General features: G+C 36.5%; 1 protein-coding gene across 1 annotated transcript; it reads right to left on the bottom strand.

The window, feature by feature from the left end:
• Positions 1–15,715: 15,715 nt before the first annotated feature.
• On the bottom strand, positions 15,716–17,935 carry LOC116121918 (cytochrome c). Its single transcript, XM_031407823.1, has 3 exons — positions 17,731–17,935; positions 16,662–16,795; positions 15,716–16,202 (listed from the first exon to the last, which is right to left on the bottom strand). The coding sequence occupies exons 1-3, from the start codon at positions 17,840–17,842 to the stop codon at positions 16,110–16,112; spliced, it is 339 nt and encodes a 112-aa protein (XP_031263683.1). The 5' UTR covers positions 17,843–17,935; the 3' UTR covers positions 15,716–16,109.
• Positions 17,936–21,211: the final 3,276 nt, after the last annotated feature.

The raw sequence follows: 21,211 nt of genomic DNA, 5'->3' as shown, positions 1-21,211 counted from the left end.
TTAATTGATATTTCTCTTGAATTTATATTGCTTTCATTAGTTAGATTTTAAACTACATTACGAGTTTTGTTTTAACTTTAGCTTGATTTTTCTCCCGCAAATCCAAACACCTTTCGTTCACTGCAACTTGATACAAAACTAGGAAAATCAGTGCTTAACACGCAATCCTCGTAGGAACGATACTCTACTTATCACTTTATTATTTTTTGCAACTAGTGCACTTGCTACACATTGCATGTTTGTTAAAACAACACATCAGATTTCATGGGAAAAATTCAAAGAGGAATTATGGGCTCACTTCGGACCATCAGGATGCGAAGACTTTCATAAAGCTCTCTCAAGGATCAAGCAATTGGGAACGTTGAGAGACTATCAATGTGAATTTGAGAAGCTCGGCAACAAGGTGCGTGGATGGAAGCAAAAAGCGTTGGTGGGGACATTCATGGGAGGTTTGAAGGCTGAGATTTCTGATGGGGTACGAATGTTTAAACTGCAATCCCTCAAGGAGGCCATTAATTTAGCACGAATGCAAGACGAGCAGCTTACATGGCAGCAACGGTTCACGCGAACTCCTCTAGCTCTTCCACAAACCATGTGTGTAGCTCCTTCTACCCTTACTGTTCCAATCAGACGCTTAACCTGGGAAGAAATGCAAAAGAGAAGGGCTCAAGGTCTCTATTTCAACTGCAATGAATGCTTCATAGCTGGGCATAGATGTCAAAGACCACAATTATTACTCTTAGAGGGGCATGCAGGTAATGTGGTATGCGAAGAAATTACTGACTAGCAGACGTTGGAAGAAGACCAAGGTGGAGATATAGGGGAAGTACAAGAACCTGAAATGGAACCCGAAATCACGTTGCATGCATTAATGGGATGGACTAGTCCAAAAACCATGCGCATAACATCAAGAATGGGCCCTCACGAAGTGGTGGTTTTGGTTGACAGCGGATCGACACATAATTTCATCAGTGATCGCTTGACAAACTTGCTCAGGTTGCTAGTCATTCCTAAAAAAGCATTTTCTGTCTGGGTGGCCAATTGAGAGAAACTAAAGTGTCAGGGGCGTTATGATAAGGTATGAGTGGAGTTGCAGGGTACCGAGTTTTACCTCACCCTTTTTTCTCTGCCTTTAAGGTCTTGACCTTGTACTTGGTGTGCAATGGCTTGAAATGCTTGGCTCCATGGTCTGTAACTGGAAACAATTGACCATGGATTTTATTTGGGACAATCAAAACCGAAGGCTGTAAGGGGTAGACATGCAAGCAATTCAGGTTGCTTCACTTAATGAATTATCGAAGGAGCTTCGCCAAGGCCATGCATTATTTGCAGTATGCTTTCAAAAAACCCTGGGAACAGTGGCACATGGTGCGTTACCTGATTATCAGTAGCAAGATATGCAAAGGTTGTTGAAAGACTATGCAGACGTGTTCTAGGAGCCCTTAAGTCTACCACTTGTGCACGAGGTAGAGCATTGCATTACGCTCAAGGAGGGGACTGAGCTAATTAATGTACGCCCATATCGAGATCCCATTTCCAGAAGGAAGAAATCGAAAAACAAGTTTAAGAGATGCTGAATTCTAGCCTCATTCGATCGAGCACTGGTCCGTTTTCGTTGTCGATATTATTGGTGAAGAAAAAGGACGAAAGTTGGCGATTTTGCACAGACTACCGCACACTCAATATCGCCACCATCAAGGACCGATTTCCCATTCCGACAGTAGACGACATGTTGGACAAATTATATGGTGCATCCTACTTTACCAAGCTCGATCTAAGGGCCAGATATCACCAAGTAAGAGTAAATCCTTCCGACATACTCAAAACTGCTTTTCGTACTCACAATGGTCATTACGAATATTTAGTGATGCCGTTTGGCCTATGTAATGCACCCACTACATTCCAAGCCATCATGAACTCTATATTTCGACCTTATCTTCAAAAGTTTATTTTGGTTTTCTTTGATGATATTCTCGTATATAGTTCTGCTTAGGATAGGCATGTGGTGCATGGTAAACAAACCTTGGAGAGTTTGAGGCAACATCATTTTTTTGCCAAGGCCAGCAAGTGTGCATTCAGCCAACAAGAGTTAGAATATTTGGGACACATTGTTACACCTCAAAGAGTGAAGGTTGATAATCACAAAATTGTAGCCATGGTGGCGTGGCCTCAACTAACTAATATTTCTAAATTACGTGGTTTTTTAGGCTTGATAGGATATTGCAGGAAACGTGTTCAGAATTATGGCATCATCGCTCAACCCCTTACCAACCTCCTCAAGAAAAGGCAGTTCAGATGGAACGAGGAAGCTGGAGTAGCCTTCGTGACTCTTAAGCAAGCGATGACCACCACACCTGTTTTGGCGATGCCCAATTTCAATGAGTCCTTCACCATAGAAACGGATGTTGCAAGGGAAGGAATAGGCACGGTCTTAACTGAACAAGGCAAGTCCATCGCCTTTATGAGCCGTGCACTGGGAGTTACAAAAAAATCGTGGTCAACGTACGCTAGAGAAATGCTTGCAATTGTGGAGGCTATACGCGTATGGCGAACATAGTTAATGGGGAGGAAGTTCTTCATCCAAACCAACCAACGCATCTTAAAATATTTTTTGGAACAACGTTTGGCAACACTAGAGTAGCAAAAATAGGTAGCCAAATTTCTAGGATATGATTACGAGATCACTTATCGCCCAAGCCGTGAAAATTCAGCAGTGGACGCCCTCTCACGCAAGCCCAACAGTCCAGTCCTTAGTCACCTCCATGTACCCACCATAACCATGTGGGATGATGTTCAGAAGGCATACAAAGGAGACCCATACATTCAGTCAGTCACTCATTTGGCCAAAACTCAAACCAAAGGGCCATATACACAACGATAGGGGTTATTCTACTTCAAAGGCAGGGAAGTCATTCCTTCCTAAGAGGAGTTATGAAAAAGACTGCTACATAAGGCTCACGACACAAAAATCGAGGGGCATTCAGGAGTGTTGTGGACGTTCAAGCTGTTGGCTCAATAGTTTTATTGGCCTAAAATGTATCGAGAAGTCCACAAACATGTCCAACGTTGAGAAGTATGCCAAAAGATTAAATCCGAGACAATCTTACCTACAGGACTTCTCCAACCGTTGCCCATTCCGTGCCAAGTATGGGATGATATCACTCTCAACTTCATTGAAAGACTGCCCACTTCTCACGGCAAGGACACGATATTGGTAATAGTGGACAGGTTAAGTAAATCAGCACATTTCCTAACCTTAACTCATCCATTTACTAATAAAGGTGTGGCTGAAAAATTTATGGAAAGGATTATTAAGTTGCATGGCCTGCCAAAATTCGTCATCAGTGATCGCGATCCAGTCTTTATTAGCAGGTTTTGGTAAGAATTTTTTCAAATGTCAGGCACCAAGTTACAACTTAGCTCCGCCTATCATCCGCAAACCGACGGCCAAACGGAAGTGGTCAACCGTTGTGTGGAGCAGTATCTTCAGTGCTTTGTGCATCAACGGTCACGCAAATGGAGTGCCTATCTTCCTTGGGTTGAGTTATGGTATAATACAACGTATCATGCTTCAACGGGAATGACTCAATTTCAAGCGTTATACGAGCGTCCGCCCCCTTCATTTCCATTTTATCATAATGACTTTTCTTTCATCAACAAAGTGGATGAGCAACTGATAACTAGAGATGCGATACTACGGCAGCTCAAAGACAAACTGGAAGACTCTATCAATCACCTGAAGCAAACAACTGATCAAAAGAGGAAGGATGTCACGTTCGAAGTAGGTGAAATGGTGTTTCTCAAGTTGCATCCCTATTGGCAACAATCAATTTTTAAACGTGCCCACCAGAAGCTTGCCAGTCAATTTTATGGGCTGTATCCTATGATACAAAAAATTGGAACGGTTGCTTACAAACTTCAGCTGCCAACGGGAGCCCGCATTCACCCAGTTTTTCATATTTCCCTCTTAAAGAAATTTATTGGCGAGCATACACTGTCCTCTACTGAGTTGCCACCTATAACTGATGAAGGACTGATCGTACTTGAGCCCCAACACATTCTGGATACTCGCTGGGTAAAAAAGGGCAAGAAGTTTGAAGAAGAACACTTGGTTCAGTGGAAACATTTGCCAGCTGAAGAGGCCACATGGGAGACGCCCCAATAATTGCTTGAGCAATTTCTAGATGTGGACCTTGCGGACAAGAGTCCACTCGGTAGGGGAAGTATTGATAAGCCACAACGTTCATCTATAGAGGTTTCAAACCAAATCCCAAATATTTGGGAGGAGGTTGACGAGGGAGATGCAAACGGGATGTGATGACGTAGTGGCATGCATGCGTGCATGGACTGGGTCTTATTCTGTTGCATTTTATTTCAGTAATACGTGGAGTCCATTTTTATTATTTCATTTGTAAAGCGTCGGTTACTGGTAGTAGCCTTAGGATGTTCCTCTGTTTTCGGCTTACTCAGTTTTTCAGTTTCATGGATATGGTCTGCTATATAAGCAGCCGTGGATTATCAATGAAGCATAGAAAAATTATTCCAGTTAAACTGTGGTACATCCTCACCTGAAGAGGATATTTTCGAGGGTGTTTTTATTTACATTCACACGGGACCTATCATACCATGTATAACTTTTGAAGATCATCGAACTAATGGGTAAACATTCATACATGGATTAATCACATCAATAAATGATCAATTCATAATCACAAGAATTAATTATGTTAAATCTTAAACTTTAATAACAAGAAGCTTATTCTTCATGCCATTTTCCATCCATTTCCTAAACGAATTGGCTCTTGGCCTAAACATAAAAGTTATAGGACTATATGATTTTTATTACTCAAGTTATTGTCAAAATTGTTAGCATGTGATCGGGTTTACGCAGCGGAAAAATTGATGCGTTGAAACTACAACATGCATAAATAGCAAGTGCGCTAGTCGCACAAAGTAATAAAATGATGAGTGAGTATCGTTCCCACGAGGATTGGTTGCTAAGCACTAATTTTCCTAAGTATTTTTCAAGTTGGAGCAATCAAAATTGTTTAGATTAATGGGAGAGAATTAAACTAAACTAAAACAAAATATGCTAAGTATTAAAAACTAAATTATGAAAGCAAGAATTTAAACGCAAGAATAATATCAATTTAACAAATGGTTAGGGTTTTGACTTTATTCGGACTCTATGGATGAATTCTACGGATTATGTTAATTCCACACTCACATGCATAGATTGTAAATCGGATTCTCTAATGTGTTAAACATACCTTCTCAAGCTATGAATTCCTACTTTTCCCTATTAACTTCCACACCCAACAAATTGAAAAGTAATAGATCTAAGTTCATTGATGCGTTGTTATTACAACATGCATAAATAGCAAGTGCACTAGTCATACAAAGTAATAAAGTGATGAGTGAGTATCGTTCCCACGAGGATTGGTTGCTAAGCACTAAGTTTTCTACTGTTTTCAAGTTGAAGCAATTGAGTTGTTTGGATTAATGGGAGAAAATTAAATTTAAAACTAAAACAAAATTTCTAAATATTCAAAGCTAAATTATGAAAGCAAGATTAAAAACAAGGTAATATCAATTTAAAACAACGGGTAGGGTTTTGATTTCATTCGGACTATATGGATTAAACCTACAGATATGCTATTCCCATATTCACATGCATTGATTGTAAATCGAATTCTCTAAATTATAAACATACCTTCTCAGGCTATGTTTTCCTACTTTTCCCTATTAAACTTCCGCACCCAACAAATTGAAGATTAATAGTTCTAAGCTCATTAGGCACCTATAATCCTAGATTGATTTCATTGATTCTTAAATCCATCTCTAGCATTTAATACTACAATGGTGATTACCCAAGAAGCTTAACATGACTCATTTCTCAATCTCATCATGTTCATCAATTTATATCATTAAAATCAGAATAACCCCACAATCATTGCAACAGCATATGAAAATAATAAAAATCAATTGCTTAATCCATGAGAATCCGAACTACATCAAAACCCTAACCGAAAATGGGTTAGTTCATAGCTAAATCAATACAATAACCAAGAAAAACGATAAACACAAAGTTCAACATGAAAAAATGAGAGAAAAGACAAGAGATCTCCCCTAGTTGCAGAATCCACCGGAGTTAATCCCAATTCTTCTCACTTTTTCAACACAAATTCGTCAAATCTCAAACTAAGAAGATGAAAAAGCTGTTCTAGACTAAGGAAAACACGACTCCCCCTCAAAATGGTAAAGTTTTGCTTTTATACCTTGCCCAAAAACCTAAAACTATGCCTAAAATTGAAACTGTGCGTTTTAAAGAAACTAAAAACTACAGACTTTGCCGCCGCGAGGAAGAAATCTTGTCGCGGCAATGAAGTGAAGTGGATTCTCGTGCGTGACTCATTTCGCCGCGGCGAACCTCCATGAAGAATTCTGAAATTATAGAATTGCCCTCCGCTTGCTTCTTTGCTTGAATCTTCGATCTTTGATGCTCTCCAATGGGAACAAGCTTCATTGTACTTCACTCTGCTTCAGAACTCTCCCAAATTATGAGATCTGCTTACTTCTGAGTCCAGAAACTCCAATTCGCTCATTATTTGCTCAAAATGTCCATTTTAGCTAGCCTGAAACACGAAATGTAAAGAAATCAGTAGCAATTCAAGCATAAATGAACTAAGAAGTATCTAAAATCCAGCCTAAAAGCCTAATAAAAGCAGTATAATTCTCGGATTATCATTCATTAAGCTAAGGGAATCCTATATTGATTTCATTGATTCTCAAATCTATCTCTAGCATTCAATACCACAATGGTGATTACCCAAGAAACTCAATATGATTCATTTCTCAATCTCATCATATTCATCAAATAAATTCCGTTAAAAACGGAATAACCACACAATCTATGCAATAGAATATGGAAATAGCAAAAATCAATTTATTAACCCATAGAAATCCGAACTTAATCAAAACCCTAACCCAAAACTGGTTAGTGCATAACTAAATCAAAATACACAACAAGAAAAACAATAAACACAAGGTTCAACATATTGAAATGCAGAGAAAAAAGTAGAGATCTCCCCTAGTTGAAGAATCCACAAGATTCAAGCTCAAATCTTCTCTCTAAACCTCAAATCTATTCTAAACTCAATGAGAACATATGAAAACTGGACCACCTCTCTGAAAATGGTAAAGTTTTTCTTTTATACCTCGCCCAAAGGCCTAAAACTTTCCTAAAATAAAACTCTGCGTTTTGGAAAAACTAAAATTCACAGACTTCGTCGCGGCGAAGAATGAGTTTCGCCACGGTGACGAGGAAAAAATGAATCTCATGCTTAACAGTTTTCGCCGCGGCGAACCTTCATGAAGAATTCTGAAATTACAGAATTGCCCTCCGCTTGCTTTGCTTGAATATTTGATCTTCGATGCTCTCCCATGGGAACAAGCTTCATAGTGCTTCACTCTGCTTCAAAACTCTCCCAACTTCTGAGATTCGCTTACTTCTGAGTCTAGAAACTCCAATTCGCTCATTATTTGCTCAAAATGTCCATTTTGGCCTGAAACACAAAATGTAAAGAATTAAGTAGCAATTCAGGCATAAATGAACTAAGAAGTATCTAAAATCCGGCCTAAAAGCCTAAATAAACAGTATAATCTTCGGATTATCAAAAACATAGTTTTAAAACAAATAAAAACCGATCATATGCTTTAATCCCAAATCTAGGTACAAATTATACTGTTTACAAGTTTTGCATTACAACAATATGATAAATCCATACAAGGGTTCAAAATGCTCACACATGTTTGGAGGCTCCTTCGAATATCTCTGATTACGCTCATGAACACTATTCATGACACTATTCACCGACAACTGTTCATCGACACTGTTCACCGGACACTGTTCACCGGATTCTTCGTCAATTGATCCAAAGTAGGATCGCACTCACGGAAATCCACACGAAGACAATTTACAGAACCCTTGATTATTTTGCTAGAATAATCAAAGGGCTTCAAGAATCAAGAAAGAAGAAAAAGAAAATTTTTCCTTTTCACTCCAGAGTGAAACGTGAGAGAGAGAGAGTAAAAATGGTGGCTAGGGTTTTTTTATTTTATTGAATGAATGGATTCCCTTATTGTTTTAATTTTCATTTGCACTTATTTAGTGCAATAATTAAAACCCTATTCCACTTAGGAATAACCATGGGCTCCAACGCTAGTTCACCCTTGCAACCCAACACACCCTTTATGGTATTTTAATTAATTAATTATCATTATAATTAAAATCAATTAATATATAATAATATATTAACATTTAATTAATAATAATAATTCATTTAAATATATACTTAGATATATTTAAATATAATCTCACTAATTTAATTTTAATATTAAAATTAAATATAGGCAACAACCTCAGCAAATTTAATTGCACTGTAAGATTACCAAAATACCTTTTTGTCCTAAAAGACGAAAATACCCTTCTCACAAATTGATTCTTAAATTATCTTCTTAGTGTGTGACCCGTAGGCTCCTCATCATATTAGCAGTGTGTAGTATCGCGATTAACACCAATTAATCGCCTCACTACACATAGACCAAGATTGGCTCCTAGCAAGGCATCATGGCCATCTGATAGATTCAGATTCAGCGAAACGACAACCTGTCAATGGTATGGTTACCGTACAATCCAATCCTTTCATCATCTGTTATCTTATTGAGATTGAGGTACATAAATAGTGCAACCTCAGATATCCTTGACATGTTTGTATTTAGTTAATAGACCAATGACCGGAATAATAAATTGGATTGAGCATCAACTCAATCCCATTGTGGCCACAGATTTAGTGTCATTGCCATTTACTGAATTACCTAGTGAGATAACTTCTCCCGTACCCAGGAGTGATGAATCCTTTGTCAATCTACCATAGTCTCGATACACTTCTCAATGTAGCCAATCACTACCGTATTGATAGCTCTGAATAGTGCCATTTACTGAAAAACCTGGTGAGGTAACTTCTCCCGTACCCAGGAGTGATGAATCCTTTGTCAATCTACCATAGTCTCGATACACTTCTCAATGTAGCCAATCACTACCGTATTGATAGCTCTGAATAGAACTACGTTGGGCTATTTCAAACTACACCAATTGGTGCACAAGGCGCTCCGGTGATCTCAAGTCTAAGGATCACATGCACCACCATCCGTTAGAAGATTTATTCCATAATCATTAGGGTTACCATCCATATGGAATCCTCTGGTGGGTTTGTCCAGTGAACTTGCCTATAGTTAGCACCCATGCTTTGCACCAGGTTGTCGACAAACAACCTTGACAAGTAAGATCAATCACTACCTTTCGACAGTGTCGTTCAACGCTATGATAGCCTTACCGTATTATCTATGTCCTTGGTCAGAATAATACTGGGGCTACGGACGTTTCTAAAATGGCCACCATATGTGATCATAGGGTTCTCACTATCAAGATTTGAAACACTTGATACCCTCGTCACGGTTCTACCATCTTAAGGACATATATCATTACATATAACTATGATTTACATGATATAGAAGAATATGCCTTTTATTGATAAATAAACATTTATTATAGAGTCAATCTTACAATAATTGATTGGCTCTAGGGCATCTACTCAAACAGAAATACTGAAGCATGTTTAACATAACCCCTAAACTTACCAAATCCAAATTTTTCATATTAAACTATGTCACATCAATTCCTATTGACAATTAACAAATAGGTCAACTTATGGATCAAATAAACCTCCCTTTAATAGTCTTTAACATCTTAAAGGAAGTGTAAAACCTTACTCCCATAATCATCCATCATTGCTATAACATTATAAGTTAATGCAAACAACACATCAGCACTTCTAATAGCAACCATTCAACACCATGTGGCCTCCAATACTACAAGTTTTGCCACAATCAACATCAATACTCATTTTCTTCAATTAAACATAACAACTCATAAAACATAAATGGCAATAACTTCATATATAATGAATTCAAGGAAATAAATAAAATTAATGAGTTCAACTACACTTGCCATCAACTAATTCTATGTCTTAAAACCTTAATTTAAGGTTTCATTAAAATCTACAAACCCTAGCATAATCTCTAAAGTCATGGGAGGTTCTTCCTTACCTTTTTAAAGAATTCGCCCACCAAATCCTTTGCCTTTATCTTCTTTTACACCTTAATCCTACATATATAACATTATACCTCAACATCTACCTCAAATCTTCAAATCACATCAAAACTAGGGTTTTTAATCCTTACCTTAAACTCTTCAATTTGACGACCCAAGGCTCCTATCTTGTTCTCCTTGAAAAATTATGCAAAACTCCTTTGAAACTTAGAGAGAGAAAGCTTGTTTCATGGAGGGTTTGAGAGAAAATGGAAGAAAGGTTGAAGAAATGATGTCTCTTCTTGGCTTGGATGAATTTTTCTCTCATTTATAGGAAAATATTTCATTAATTTTCCAAAATTATGCTATTGGCTCAATTATTTTAATTGTATAACTTAAGTCCTTAATTCTTCATATAAGGCATTTTGGTCATTTGGCACTAAACATAATTATTACTTAAATAATGCCATTAAATGCAATAAAGTCTACTCATCCTTAACTTTTGCAATGCTTATCCATAGGAAAAATGACTATTTTTCCCCTAATACCCCTTTATGGATAATTGATTCATACCGTTCCAAATGAATTGACAATTTTGCACTCAGTTAAATTTTATGTTTTTTGACATAAAATTAACATCTAAAGGACTATTTTGAGTTGGGAAGATCCTTTGACATCTTAGGTATTACACTACCCAAGACAAATGGTTAGGTCTGGCCACCACTGCTGGCCGTTGGAGCGGCGCACGACCGGTCGGATCTAGTTGGAAATGGCCAGATCTTTTCTAGCCGTTTTCGGCCAGATCCATGGTAGTTAATGGTAATAGATCTAGTCATTTTCAGCCAGAATGGATCTAGCCATTTCCTACCAGATCCACGACCATCTGGTCGTTTTCGACTGGAAATGTTTGGCACACAGTCGGCCATATCCGACTGGTCCTACATCGTTTAGGCCATGGCCACCACCATTGGTCAACAGTGGCATAGGTGGATGGGGGTGTTTTTGTTAAAATTTAAACTTTTATTGTGGCTGGAGTGTTTTAGAAAAATCTCAAAATGTGGGAGGTTATAATAATAATAATAATAATAATATTATTATTATTATTAAAAAAGAAGGGCAATTCAGTATTATGCATAAAATACCTACCAATTTATTCTTGCCAACCAAATATATCAATATAACATAACCACCAATTTACTCCAATCTAGCCAAACACATTTAATATAACATTCCCAGTAATCTTCATGGTAATTTATCTTTCCATTAATACAAGATTCCTTGAACCAAACACAACCTTACATTTTTTATAAATAGATTTTCAAAGTTTAAAAATGCATAATAATACTCTTTACCTTATCAAATGATTCCTCAAAATTTAAAAACTTTATCATGGATACCATTTTTACCCGAATGAGGTTACTTTCTGATATCTTTACGAGTGCGTTTAGATCATATAATGTTTTATTATAGGAAATGTTATATAATGGAAAGATAGATCACCTTGAAGATTACTAGGAATGTTTAGGGAATTGTGTTTGGTTGGTTCGAATAAATTGGTGAGTATATTATATTTATATGTTTGGTCATGAAATGGCCATAGATCTGGCCATGAAACAACGGCCGTGAGAAGGCCATAGAAATGGCCGGATATGGCCTTATCGATACACAACCGACCAAATCCCATCGGTTGTGCACCAATACGGCAACTGCCGGCGGTAGCCGGTGATGGTCTTGGGTGGCAAGGGGTATTTATTAACTTTTAAACTTTTTTGTGGCTACGGTGTTTTAGCTAATTTCTCAAATGTAGGGAGCCGAGTATTTGTCATTTGGTAGACATTTGAGGGCAATTGTGTCCAAAATGGTATTTAATTAAGAGTAAAATAGGTATAAAAATTAGACTACCTTGGTAATCATTTAATAACAGTGTAACGCCCACTTGAGGTACATAGTTAATGTATGTAGTATTGCCTAAATGTTCATTGATTTGCCCTTAATTGAGTTTATATGTTGCTAATATTGTTTGGTTGGCCCTTAGTTGACTTAGTGTTTTGGTTTGGTTGAGTGGTTGCCCTGAAAATTGTAAAGACTTGGCGAAATCTTGGTGTTACAAACTTCGTCGGGGCGAAGAATAATCTTCGCCGCGGCGATGTAGGTTCTATAATTTTTTTCCGGGGCGAAGAAATAGTCTTCGTTGTGGCGAAGAGCCAGCTGAAATGTGTGGTGAAGTTTCTAGAGAATTTTCCATTGGGGCAAAGTGACCATTCTACCCCTAATCAGCAGGTAAAGTGGGGAGTGAAATGTAAGAAAATTTCATGGAGAATGTATTAGAGTTAGGGGTGTGATTGCAATGAATTAAAGGACAAAGATGGAATTTCTAAGAAAGTGTAAAGGCAAAATGGGAAAGAATGTTTGTAAATGAGATATTAAGGATTTAGTCTTAGGACAATCCCTCATTTCTCTACTTCCACTGCCATTCCCATTCTTCATTTTCTCTCAACTTCCCACTCAATTATTTAAGGACTTTTAGAGGGCTCTTGAGTGGTTTTTGGTAAAGAGTTAAGCCAAAGCATCCTAAGGTAAGATTTCTTGCTATATATGTGAGATTTATTTATAGAAGTGTTGAAGTCTTATAGTATTATTGTTTAAGGTTTTAGAGAAAGGACTATCTACCAAAGGAAAAGAGATTCTAGTGGAGTCACTCAATCACAAGGTAAGTAAATCCAACCCAAGTTAAGGTTTAAGAAATCACTTGAGTAGAGATTTCTTTATGTATGTATATGTTATGCTTGTTGAGAAATTGAGATGAGATGTGTACTTATTTATGGTTGTTGGATATGTTTAAATTATGAGAAGTGTTTTTGGATATGTGATGAGAGATTGAAGTTGGGTTGAAGTTGGAAGAGTTTTGAGTAAACTTTTTGGGAGTGTTTTTCCTTGACAGGAATTATGATCATACAAAGGAGATTCCTCCCATTTTGGATGGGTAAAGAGAGTAGTAGAGTTATAATTAAAGTAGAGTTTTTGTATGCATACTTATTGTTTGATGAAATGCCTAATAGAAGCAAGAGTATAAGTAGGGAACCTTAAATTATTGCAACATTGCATATTTGCATTTCATAAGTGCCTTTAATGAGCATGAGCCATCCACATGCATATATTTTGCATTTGTGTAATAGCTTGAGGAAGAGTACAGAATTCTAAGAATAAAGCACTTTAAGAGTAAAGAGAAAGAGAGAATAAAAGAAAGAGAAGTGCTAAAGAAGAGAATAGAATAGGTTGTGCGATGGGGAACCCGTGAGTGATGGGTAGAGTATTCCCGCATGTACGCCGCATTGAGAGAGCGGCTTGAGCATGAGAGAAAGAATTGGTATAGCCTGTGAGAGTACATGCGGATGAGGGCTCTACCCGAAAGTACCAGAGAGAGAGAAGGCACTCACATGGCCAAGGGTTCCGAATCCATGCATAACCGAGTCCGATCGGCAAAGAGTAAGAGAGCATGAGAAAGAACAGAGAGAGAGAAAGAGAATTAGTAGAAAAGATTGTGAGAAATAGAGAAATCGAGATAGAGAATAGAAAGAATAAGAAGAGAAAGAAAATGAGAAGAGAGTAACGTAAGGAAAGAATTAAGAAAAGAGTTGTGGGGATAAAGGAGTAAAGGATTTACTTACTGAGCATTGTTTGTGCTCACCCCGTTGTTTTCTATGTTTTTGCAGGAAATGGGTGAGGATACGGTCATATGGACGTCGGCAAGCGAGGAGCAATAGTTACACTGTCTACTATTTTTGATGGTTTTGTACTATGTAAAGAATGTATATATTTTAATAAAAGAAAAATTTGGGTCCAACTACTTTTGTTACTATACATGTATTTTTATTATGTGTATTTTTATGGGTATATTAGTAGAAAGCAGTTATTACAAATAGCCCCTACAGAAGGCATCTGATTATCCCTTACATTAACAGCAGTAAACACTATTTGCAATAAAAGATACCTTTAATTTTTTATCACTTACAAACCAAACACCGAAATCTTGCAACATAAACGAAGATTACCCCCGTTATCTTATATGTCCCAAATCCAAGTGCACTGTACATACATTTTCTTATGAGATTTAATATTACCCTTTTAGGGGTCATTTGGATCGAGGGTAAATAAGATAACGGGGGTAATCTTCACTTATTTTGTAAGATTCCTGTGTTTGGTTTGCAAGTAATAAAATATTACAGGAATCTTCATTGCAAATAGTTTTTACTGTTGATAATGTGGGGGGTAATCTTATTACCTTGCTAGGGGGTGTTATTAAAACATTATCGGGGTAATTTGATTTTTCTACCCATTTTGCCCTCAATTAAAAACCATTTCACACACAATTGTCTTCAAATGTCTACCAAATAACAATTACACAACCCCCCCACATTTGAGAAATTACTAAAACACCCCGGCCACAAAAAAGTTTAAAACTTAACAAAATACCCCTAGCCACCCAAGACCACCACCGGCTATGACTCACCACCGTCGGCCACCAGCGTCAGTCGCCATAATGGTGCATGACCGACGAGATCTGGCCGGTCGTGCATCGGTAAGGCCTTTTCCGGGCAGATCTGGCGTTTCTATGGCCATTTCACGGCCACATCTTTGGCTGTGAAATTGCCATAGATTTCACCGTTTTTCAGCCATGGATTTGTGATCCATGGCCATTTTCGGCTTCGTCAGTGCACAACTGGTCATATACGGCCAATCGTGCGCCATTTCGTGGACTGTTGACGACGACCAATGATGGTGGCTGGCCATCAACAGTGGCTTGGGGTGATTTTGCTACAAATTAAAGTCTTATATGACTGAGGTGTTTTAGCAAAATTTCAAATGTAGGGGGTTCAAAAGAAGTGATTCAAAAAATAATAATAAAAAAAATAAAAAATACTATTATATTAATATTTAAAAAAGTGAGCAATTTAATAATCTATATAACATACCAATTCATTTATCCTCCCAACCAAACATATTATTCACCAATTTATTCGAACCAACCAAACACATTTTCTAAACATTCCCAGTAATCTTCAAGGTGATCTTTCTTTACATTAATATAATATACCTCTCTAATAAAACATTATATGATCCAAACACCCCATTAAGACAACATAACATTTTGTTATAAAACCAAAGTTACCATTTTAAACATATAACACTAATGGCAACATATCAGAGTCAAGTCAGACGAGTATGGGTGAATTAGTTTTCAAACTTCGAGAATCCACTTAATAAAAAGTGCAAAAATTGTCTTCCAAGTGATAAATTCGTAACCTTGCAGATACCCCATTATGTTCCACAAAAATTACTTGAAAACTTTTCAACTCATTTCAATTGAACATAATTTTTCATATTATCTTCTTTTGTATCCTTTATTATAAAACTTTGTATCCAACAAAAATTGAATTTAAATTATATATTGAACAGACCCATAAATTTAAATTTCACATTAAACAGACCCTAAGGCCTAAATTTGCTGTGTTTAAAAAACCGGGAGAAAAACAATTAAAACTATCCAAGTGATAGGGGAGAAGATTTATACATCACCAGCATCAATCTTCCAAAAGCCATGCCAAATACATCAAAATGAACAACATATTCAAATCCTAAAAAGCATCTAGCAAGACTGAAAAATTCCATCATTTCCAGATATAATAAAATCCCCAACATAAGCTGCTATAACAGTACCCAATTGTGCGGCTTAAAATTTTTCATTGGGACAATTAAGCAGCACAAATTTTTGAGAATTAAAAGCTGTGAGACCATGAAAGTTTGAGAAGTACAAAAAAAATTTCTGCTTGCCTATAACTCCAAAGATCTTGGTCACCTTCATGATGCGCAGTTTTTGGAAAAGAAAAAAAGAATTATTATGTAGAAGTAACTTGAACTATTCTGATGGTTGGAAAATAGCCCACGCTAAGCAAAAGGATCAGGCTGTTGACTCCTTCAAATAAGCTATGAGATTGGCACGCTCCTGTGGCTTCTTCAATCCAGGGAAGACCATCTTCGTTCCAGGAATATACTGTACGAACCATGTAACAATGCCGATGTCAGTGTGAATATTTTTTAAGACGGAAGAAATCATCAAACTTTACCTATTAGGCTTCACAAAACCTTTTATGTAAAGCTCTTAAAGGACAACATAGTTCAATACTGGCAAATATGTTAACTAAGCATGGACATGGTCATTAGGCAATGTGACTGAACTTGGCTTAGTAATCTTCGTGTGTGTTAAGGCAGCCATCCCAAATTTAATGTACAACAAATTAATACAACATTACTAGCCAAAGAACTCAATTCCAACATCACTTCAGTGAATAAACCAAATATAAATGCATTTATCTGGGCAGGACATAACATGTTTCTATGTTAAAATAGAATATGTTAAGTTTTAGCCAACATCAGGCAAAATTTTGCATGCAAAAGAGCTATTTAAAACCTACATACAACATATTGCAGAAGATTCAAAAGTTGTTTGTACCTTCTTTGGGTTAAGCAAGTACTCATACAATGTGTTCTCTCCCCAAATAACGGCCATATTCTTGTTAGCAGCAGAATAGGAATACCCAGGGGTTGTCCCAGATTGTCTCCCAAAAAGGCCATTCAAATTAGGTCCTGAAAATTTAAACCATTCAGAGAGTACACATCAACTCAAGCAGCAAAATATGAGACCCGCATAAATAATAATAAAACTAAATGGCAAATCAAAAGAAATTGATTAGACAATTCAAAATCCAAAGGAAACCGATCAACATGGAATGGTTATCATAATAAAGTCAATCAAACAACAAAAAAATATTTTCCACACGAATTACAAAGTACTAACACAGCACAAATTCAACAGTAACAGAAGTGGCAGTATAATGACTCAATGAAGAGCTCCAAGAAAATCCCTAATCTTTTGCCAAACCAGAAACCATCATTTAAATAAGAGAACCAGCATTTAATATCCAAAATAAAAGACCAATCAATTGCAATTCGATATCTTTTCCATTCAAAGCCCATCCAATTCTCACTTCTTTAACAAGAAAAGCTTCTAAACAGAAATACATTCTAAATTGACCAAGTTCAGATACCAAGAAAATAGAAACAAGTCAGAGATTTTGATTTAAATACAACAATATCTGAACACCAAGAGCATAGTACCCCGCAAAAGTAACACAAAACACTACCAGTCTCGAGTAATTGCAGATTCTTACGCAACAAGACAAGTATGTTTATCATCACTTCCAAGCCATTCGTGTAATTTAACTTCGGTATAAACATCTTCAGATTTTTTTCTGGATAGACACCTTTTTTTCTAAATCACACATAATTCTACTAACACACAAAACTGAAAAAAAAAAAAAATATATATATATATATATATAATGCAATTTATTTGTATCACTGAGCCTAAAAATGAATTACAGGATGAGCCATTGCTTATCAAAAGTAAATTTCAAGTTTCACAGACTGATGAAATTATTCCATAAAATTATCAAGTGAATAAGATCAAACATGAAACTAAGAATTATCAATTTATTAAAAAAATAAAAAATAATAAAAACCTTGCTTGTGACCAGCGCCTTTCTCGACGGTGTGGCACTGAGCGCACTTAGTTTTGAAGATCTTCTCACCGGCCTTGGCATTGCCAGGTGGCGCTTCCTGAAACGACGCCATTTTGCTCTGTGTTGATCGAATTAACTGAACGAATTCGATCTCGTCGTCGCAGAAAAGAATAATGGAAGCTAAATCTACAGCTAGGGTTTTTGATTTGATTATTTATTTACATAAATTTGAAGGGCTTAAGACAGAGAAATGACGAGATTGTCCTTGGTCTTTCAAGAGAGGCGAATGTTCTAGATAGGGATGGACACGGACCGAACACCCCTATCTCCGTGTAATAACATTTTTCTACTAATATACTCATAAAAATACACATAAATAAAAATACATGTATAGTAACAAAAGTAGTTGAACCCAAATTTTTCTTTTATTAAAATATATACATACTTTACATAGTACAAAATATCATGTACAAAACCATCAAAGTAGTGGACAGTGTAACTATTGCTCCTTGCTTGTCGACGTCCATCCGACCGCATCCTCACCTATTTCCTGCAAAACATAGAAAACAACGGGGTGAGCATGAACAATGCTCAGTAAGTAAATCCTCTATTCCTCATCCCCGTAACTCTTTTTTTAATTCTTTCCTTACGTTACTCTCTTCTCATTTTCTTTCTCTTCTTATTCTTTCTATTCTCTATCTCGGTTTCTCTGTGTCTAATAATTCTCTCTCTCTGTGTGTGTTCTTTCTCATGCTCTCTTACTCTTTGCCGATCGGACTCGGTTATGCATGGATTCGGAACCCTTGGCCATGTGAGTGTATTCTCTCTGTCGGGTACTCTGATAGAGTGGAATTTATATATATTTTATTCCTTCCATATTATGTTTTTTGTTATGTTTTATGCCTAATTGAGTTGATTAGAGTTTATTTTGTAAGATTGACATATTTGGATAGACTTTAGGAAATAATTGAGAAAAGATTAAGAAATTCCATATTTTTGTAATTCTTACCAGTGATGCGTTTTTCAGGTTTTTCATAGAGTCATGTTTCTTTTTGCAAAAGTGTTCTTCAAAAAAAGTAAAGTTGACAAATCAAGCTTTCCAAGAAGGTATTATGGGCGAGAATCCGAGTTCTTTTGGGTCCTCATTAGTTGGTGCAAAACCGGACCTTGAATCCTAGTCGTGGAAGGATTTCCTAGCTGAATATTGAATCTTCAAAGGGGCCTAACTGGAGTGTCAGATATCGAAAGCAGGTGATTCAAAAGGCCAGATTCATCTACACATCCAGGACTAAAATTTTTATGAAGTGACCAAGCGCAGAAAAGATCTTTTACATTGCGAGAATCCTGGTGCTATCTGGAGACGAAATCTGTTTTCCATATTTAATAAGATTTTGACAAATCTGGAAGTCTATCTTTTAGGAAACGTCTAGGAAATATTTTTCGTGATTCCTAGGGTAGAATTAAGAAGAAAACATGTTATTTATTGGGAAGTGTTAGGTTAACCAAGGGGGACGGCAGTGGAGTTTGGTTTTTCAGTTTTTTTACTTTCTAGGTCAAGATGTGCGGCTGATCTTTCTTCATTAGTTCAAGGGGATTTTGAAGCCTAAATTCATGTCATTGGTGTAACTTGACTTCAGTAACATTGTTCTTAATCTTGTTTTTATTGGAATTGTTTATGTTATTCTGTTTTAATTGTTTATGATTCTTGTTTGAGTGATTTAGTTTTGGCCTGCTAAATTGTTTAATCAGAATTTTACCTATTAGAATTAGGAATTGTGATACGTAATCGTCCTTTTTCTTTTCAATGAGTAACATATGATGATAGATGATTATGGACAAGTTTTCATTCTGTCATCTTGAATAACATAACCTAAGTTAAATAATCCGAGCTTGTGAGATTGTTGCTTAGATTGATCTATTTTCCTAATTCTTAAGGCTGTCATTGAATTAAACTTAGAGAGCTTATTCTAGGTTGCTTAAGGGTTGGGATCTACTTGGAGAGCTTATTTCAGTAGTGACAATTAAGGGAAAATTCGGGTAACAGAGCTTGTTGTTTCCTAGGGTCAGTAGTTCCATAATAACGAGATAGAATAGTGTTACGGTTAGTTCATGTCCAATGCATGCTTAGGTGGATCTTGAACNATTTTTCTACTAATATACTCATAAAAATACACATAAATAAAAATACATGTATAGTAACAAAAGTAGTTGAACCCAAATTTTTCTTTTATTAAAATATATACATACTTTACATAGTACAAAATATCATGTACAAAACCATCAAAGTAGTGGACAGTGTAACTATTGCTCCTTGCTTGTCGACGTCCATCCGACCGCATCCTCACCTATTTCCTGCAAAACATAGAAAACAACGGGGTGAGCATGAACAATGCTCAGTAAGTAAATCCTCTATTCCTCATCCCCGTAACTCTTTTTTTAATTCTTTCCTTACGTTACTCTCTTCTCATTTTCTTTCTCTTCTTATTCTTTCTATTCTCTATCTCGGTTTCTCTGTGTCTAATAATTCTCTCTCTCTGTGTGTGTTCTTTCTCATGCTCTCTTACTCTTTGCCGATCGGACTCGGTTATGCATGGATTCGGAACCCTTGGCCATGTGAGTGTATTCTCTCTGTCGGGTACTCTGATAGAGTGGAATTTATATATATTTTATTCCTTCCATATTATGTTTTTTGTTATGTTTTATGCCTAATTGAGTTGATTAGAGTTTATTTTGTAAGATTGACATATTTGGATAGACTTTAGGAAATAATTGAGAAAAGATTAAGAAATTCCATATTTTTGTAATTCTTACCAGTGATGCGTTTTTCAGGTTTTTCATAGAGTCATGTTTCTTTTTGCAAAAGTGTTCTTCAAAAAAAGTAAAGTTGACAAATCAAGCTTTCCAAGAAGGTATTATGGGCGAGAATCCGAGTTCTTTTGGGTCCTCATTAGTTGGTGCAAAACCGGACCTTGAATCCTAGTCGTGGAAGGATTTCCTAGCTGAATATTGAATCTTCAAAGGGGCCTAACTGGAGTGTCAGATATCGAAAGCAGGTGATTCAAAAGGCCAGATTCATCTACACATCCAGGACTAAAATTTTTATGAAGTGACCAAGCGCAGAAAAGATCTTTTACATTGCGAGAATCCTGGTGCTATCTGGAGACGAAATCTGTTTTCCATATTTAATAAGATTTTGACAAATCTGGAAGTCTATCTTTTAGGAAACGTCTAGGAAATATTTTTCGTGATTCCTAGGGTAGAATTAAGAAGAAAACATGTTATTTATTGGGAAGTGTTAGGTTAACCAAGGGGGACGGCAGTGGAGTTTGGTTTTTCAGTTTTTTTACTTTCTAGGTCAAGATGTGCGGCTGATCTTTCTTCATTAGTTCAAGGGGATTTTGAAGCCTAAATTCATGTCATTGGTGTAACTTGACTTCAGTAACATTGTTCTTAATCTTGTTTTTATTGGAATTGTTTATGT

This window comes from Pistacia vera, unplaced genomic scaffold (assembly GCF_008641045.1).
Source record: "Pistacia vera cultivar Batoury unplaced genomic scaffold, PisVer_v2 Contig129, whole genome shotgun sequence".
Classification (NCBI taxonomy): Eukaryota; Viridiplantae; Streptophyta; class Magnoliopsida; order Sapindales; family Anacardiaceae; genus Pistacia; species Pistacia vera.
Note: the sequence above shows the minus strand (reverse complement) of the source record. Positions and strands in the feature narration are given on the sequence as shown.

Bases quoted from the DNA above. Each gene is read 5' to 3' on its own strand.
- LOC116121918 (XM_031407823.1), bottom strand. From the start codon at position 17,842: ATGGCGTCGTTTCAGGAAGCGCCACCTGGCAATGCCAAGGCCGGTGAG. The intron at 16,796-17,730 runs GTTTTTATTATT...TTAAATTTTCAG, and splicing joins AGGCGCTGGTCACAAGCAAG to GACCTAATTTGAATGGCCTT. The intron at 16,203-16,661 runs GTACAAACAACT...TGGTTCGTACAG, and splicing joins ACTTGCTTAACCCAAAGAAG to TATATTCCTGGAACGAAGAT.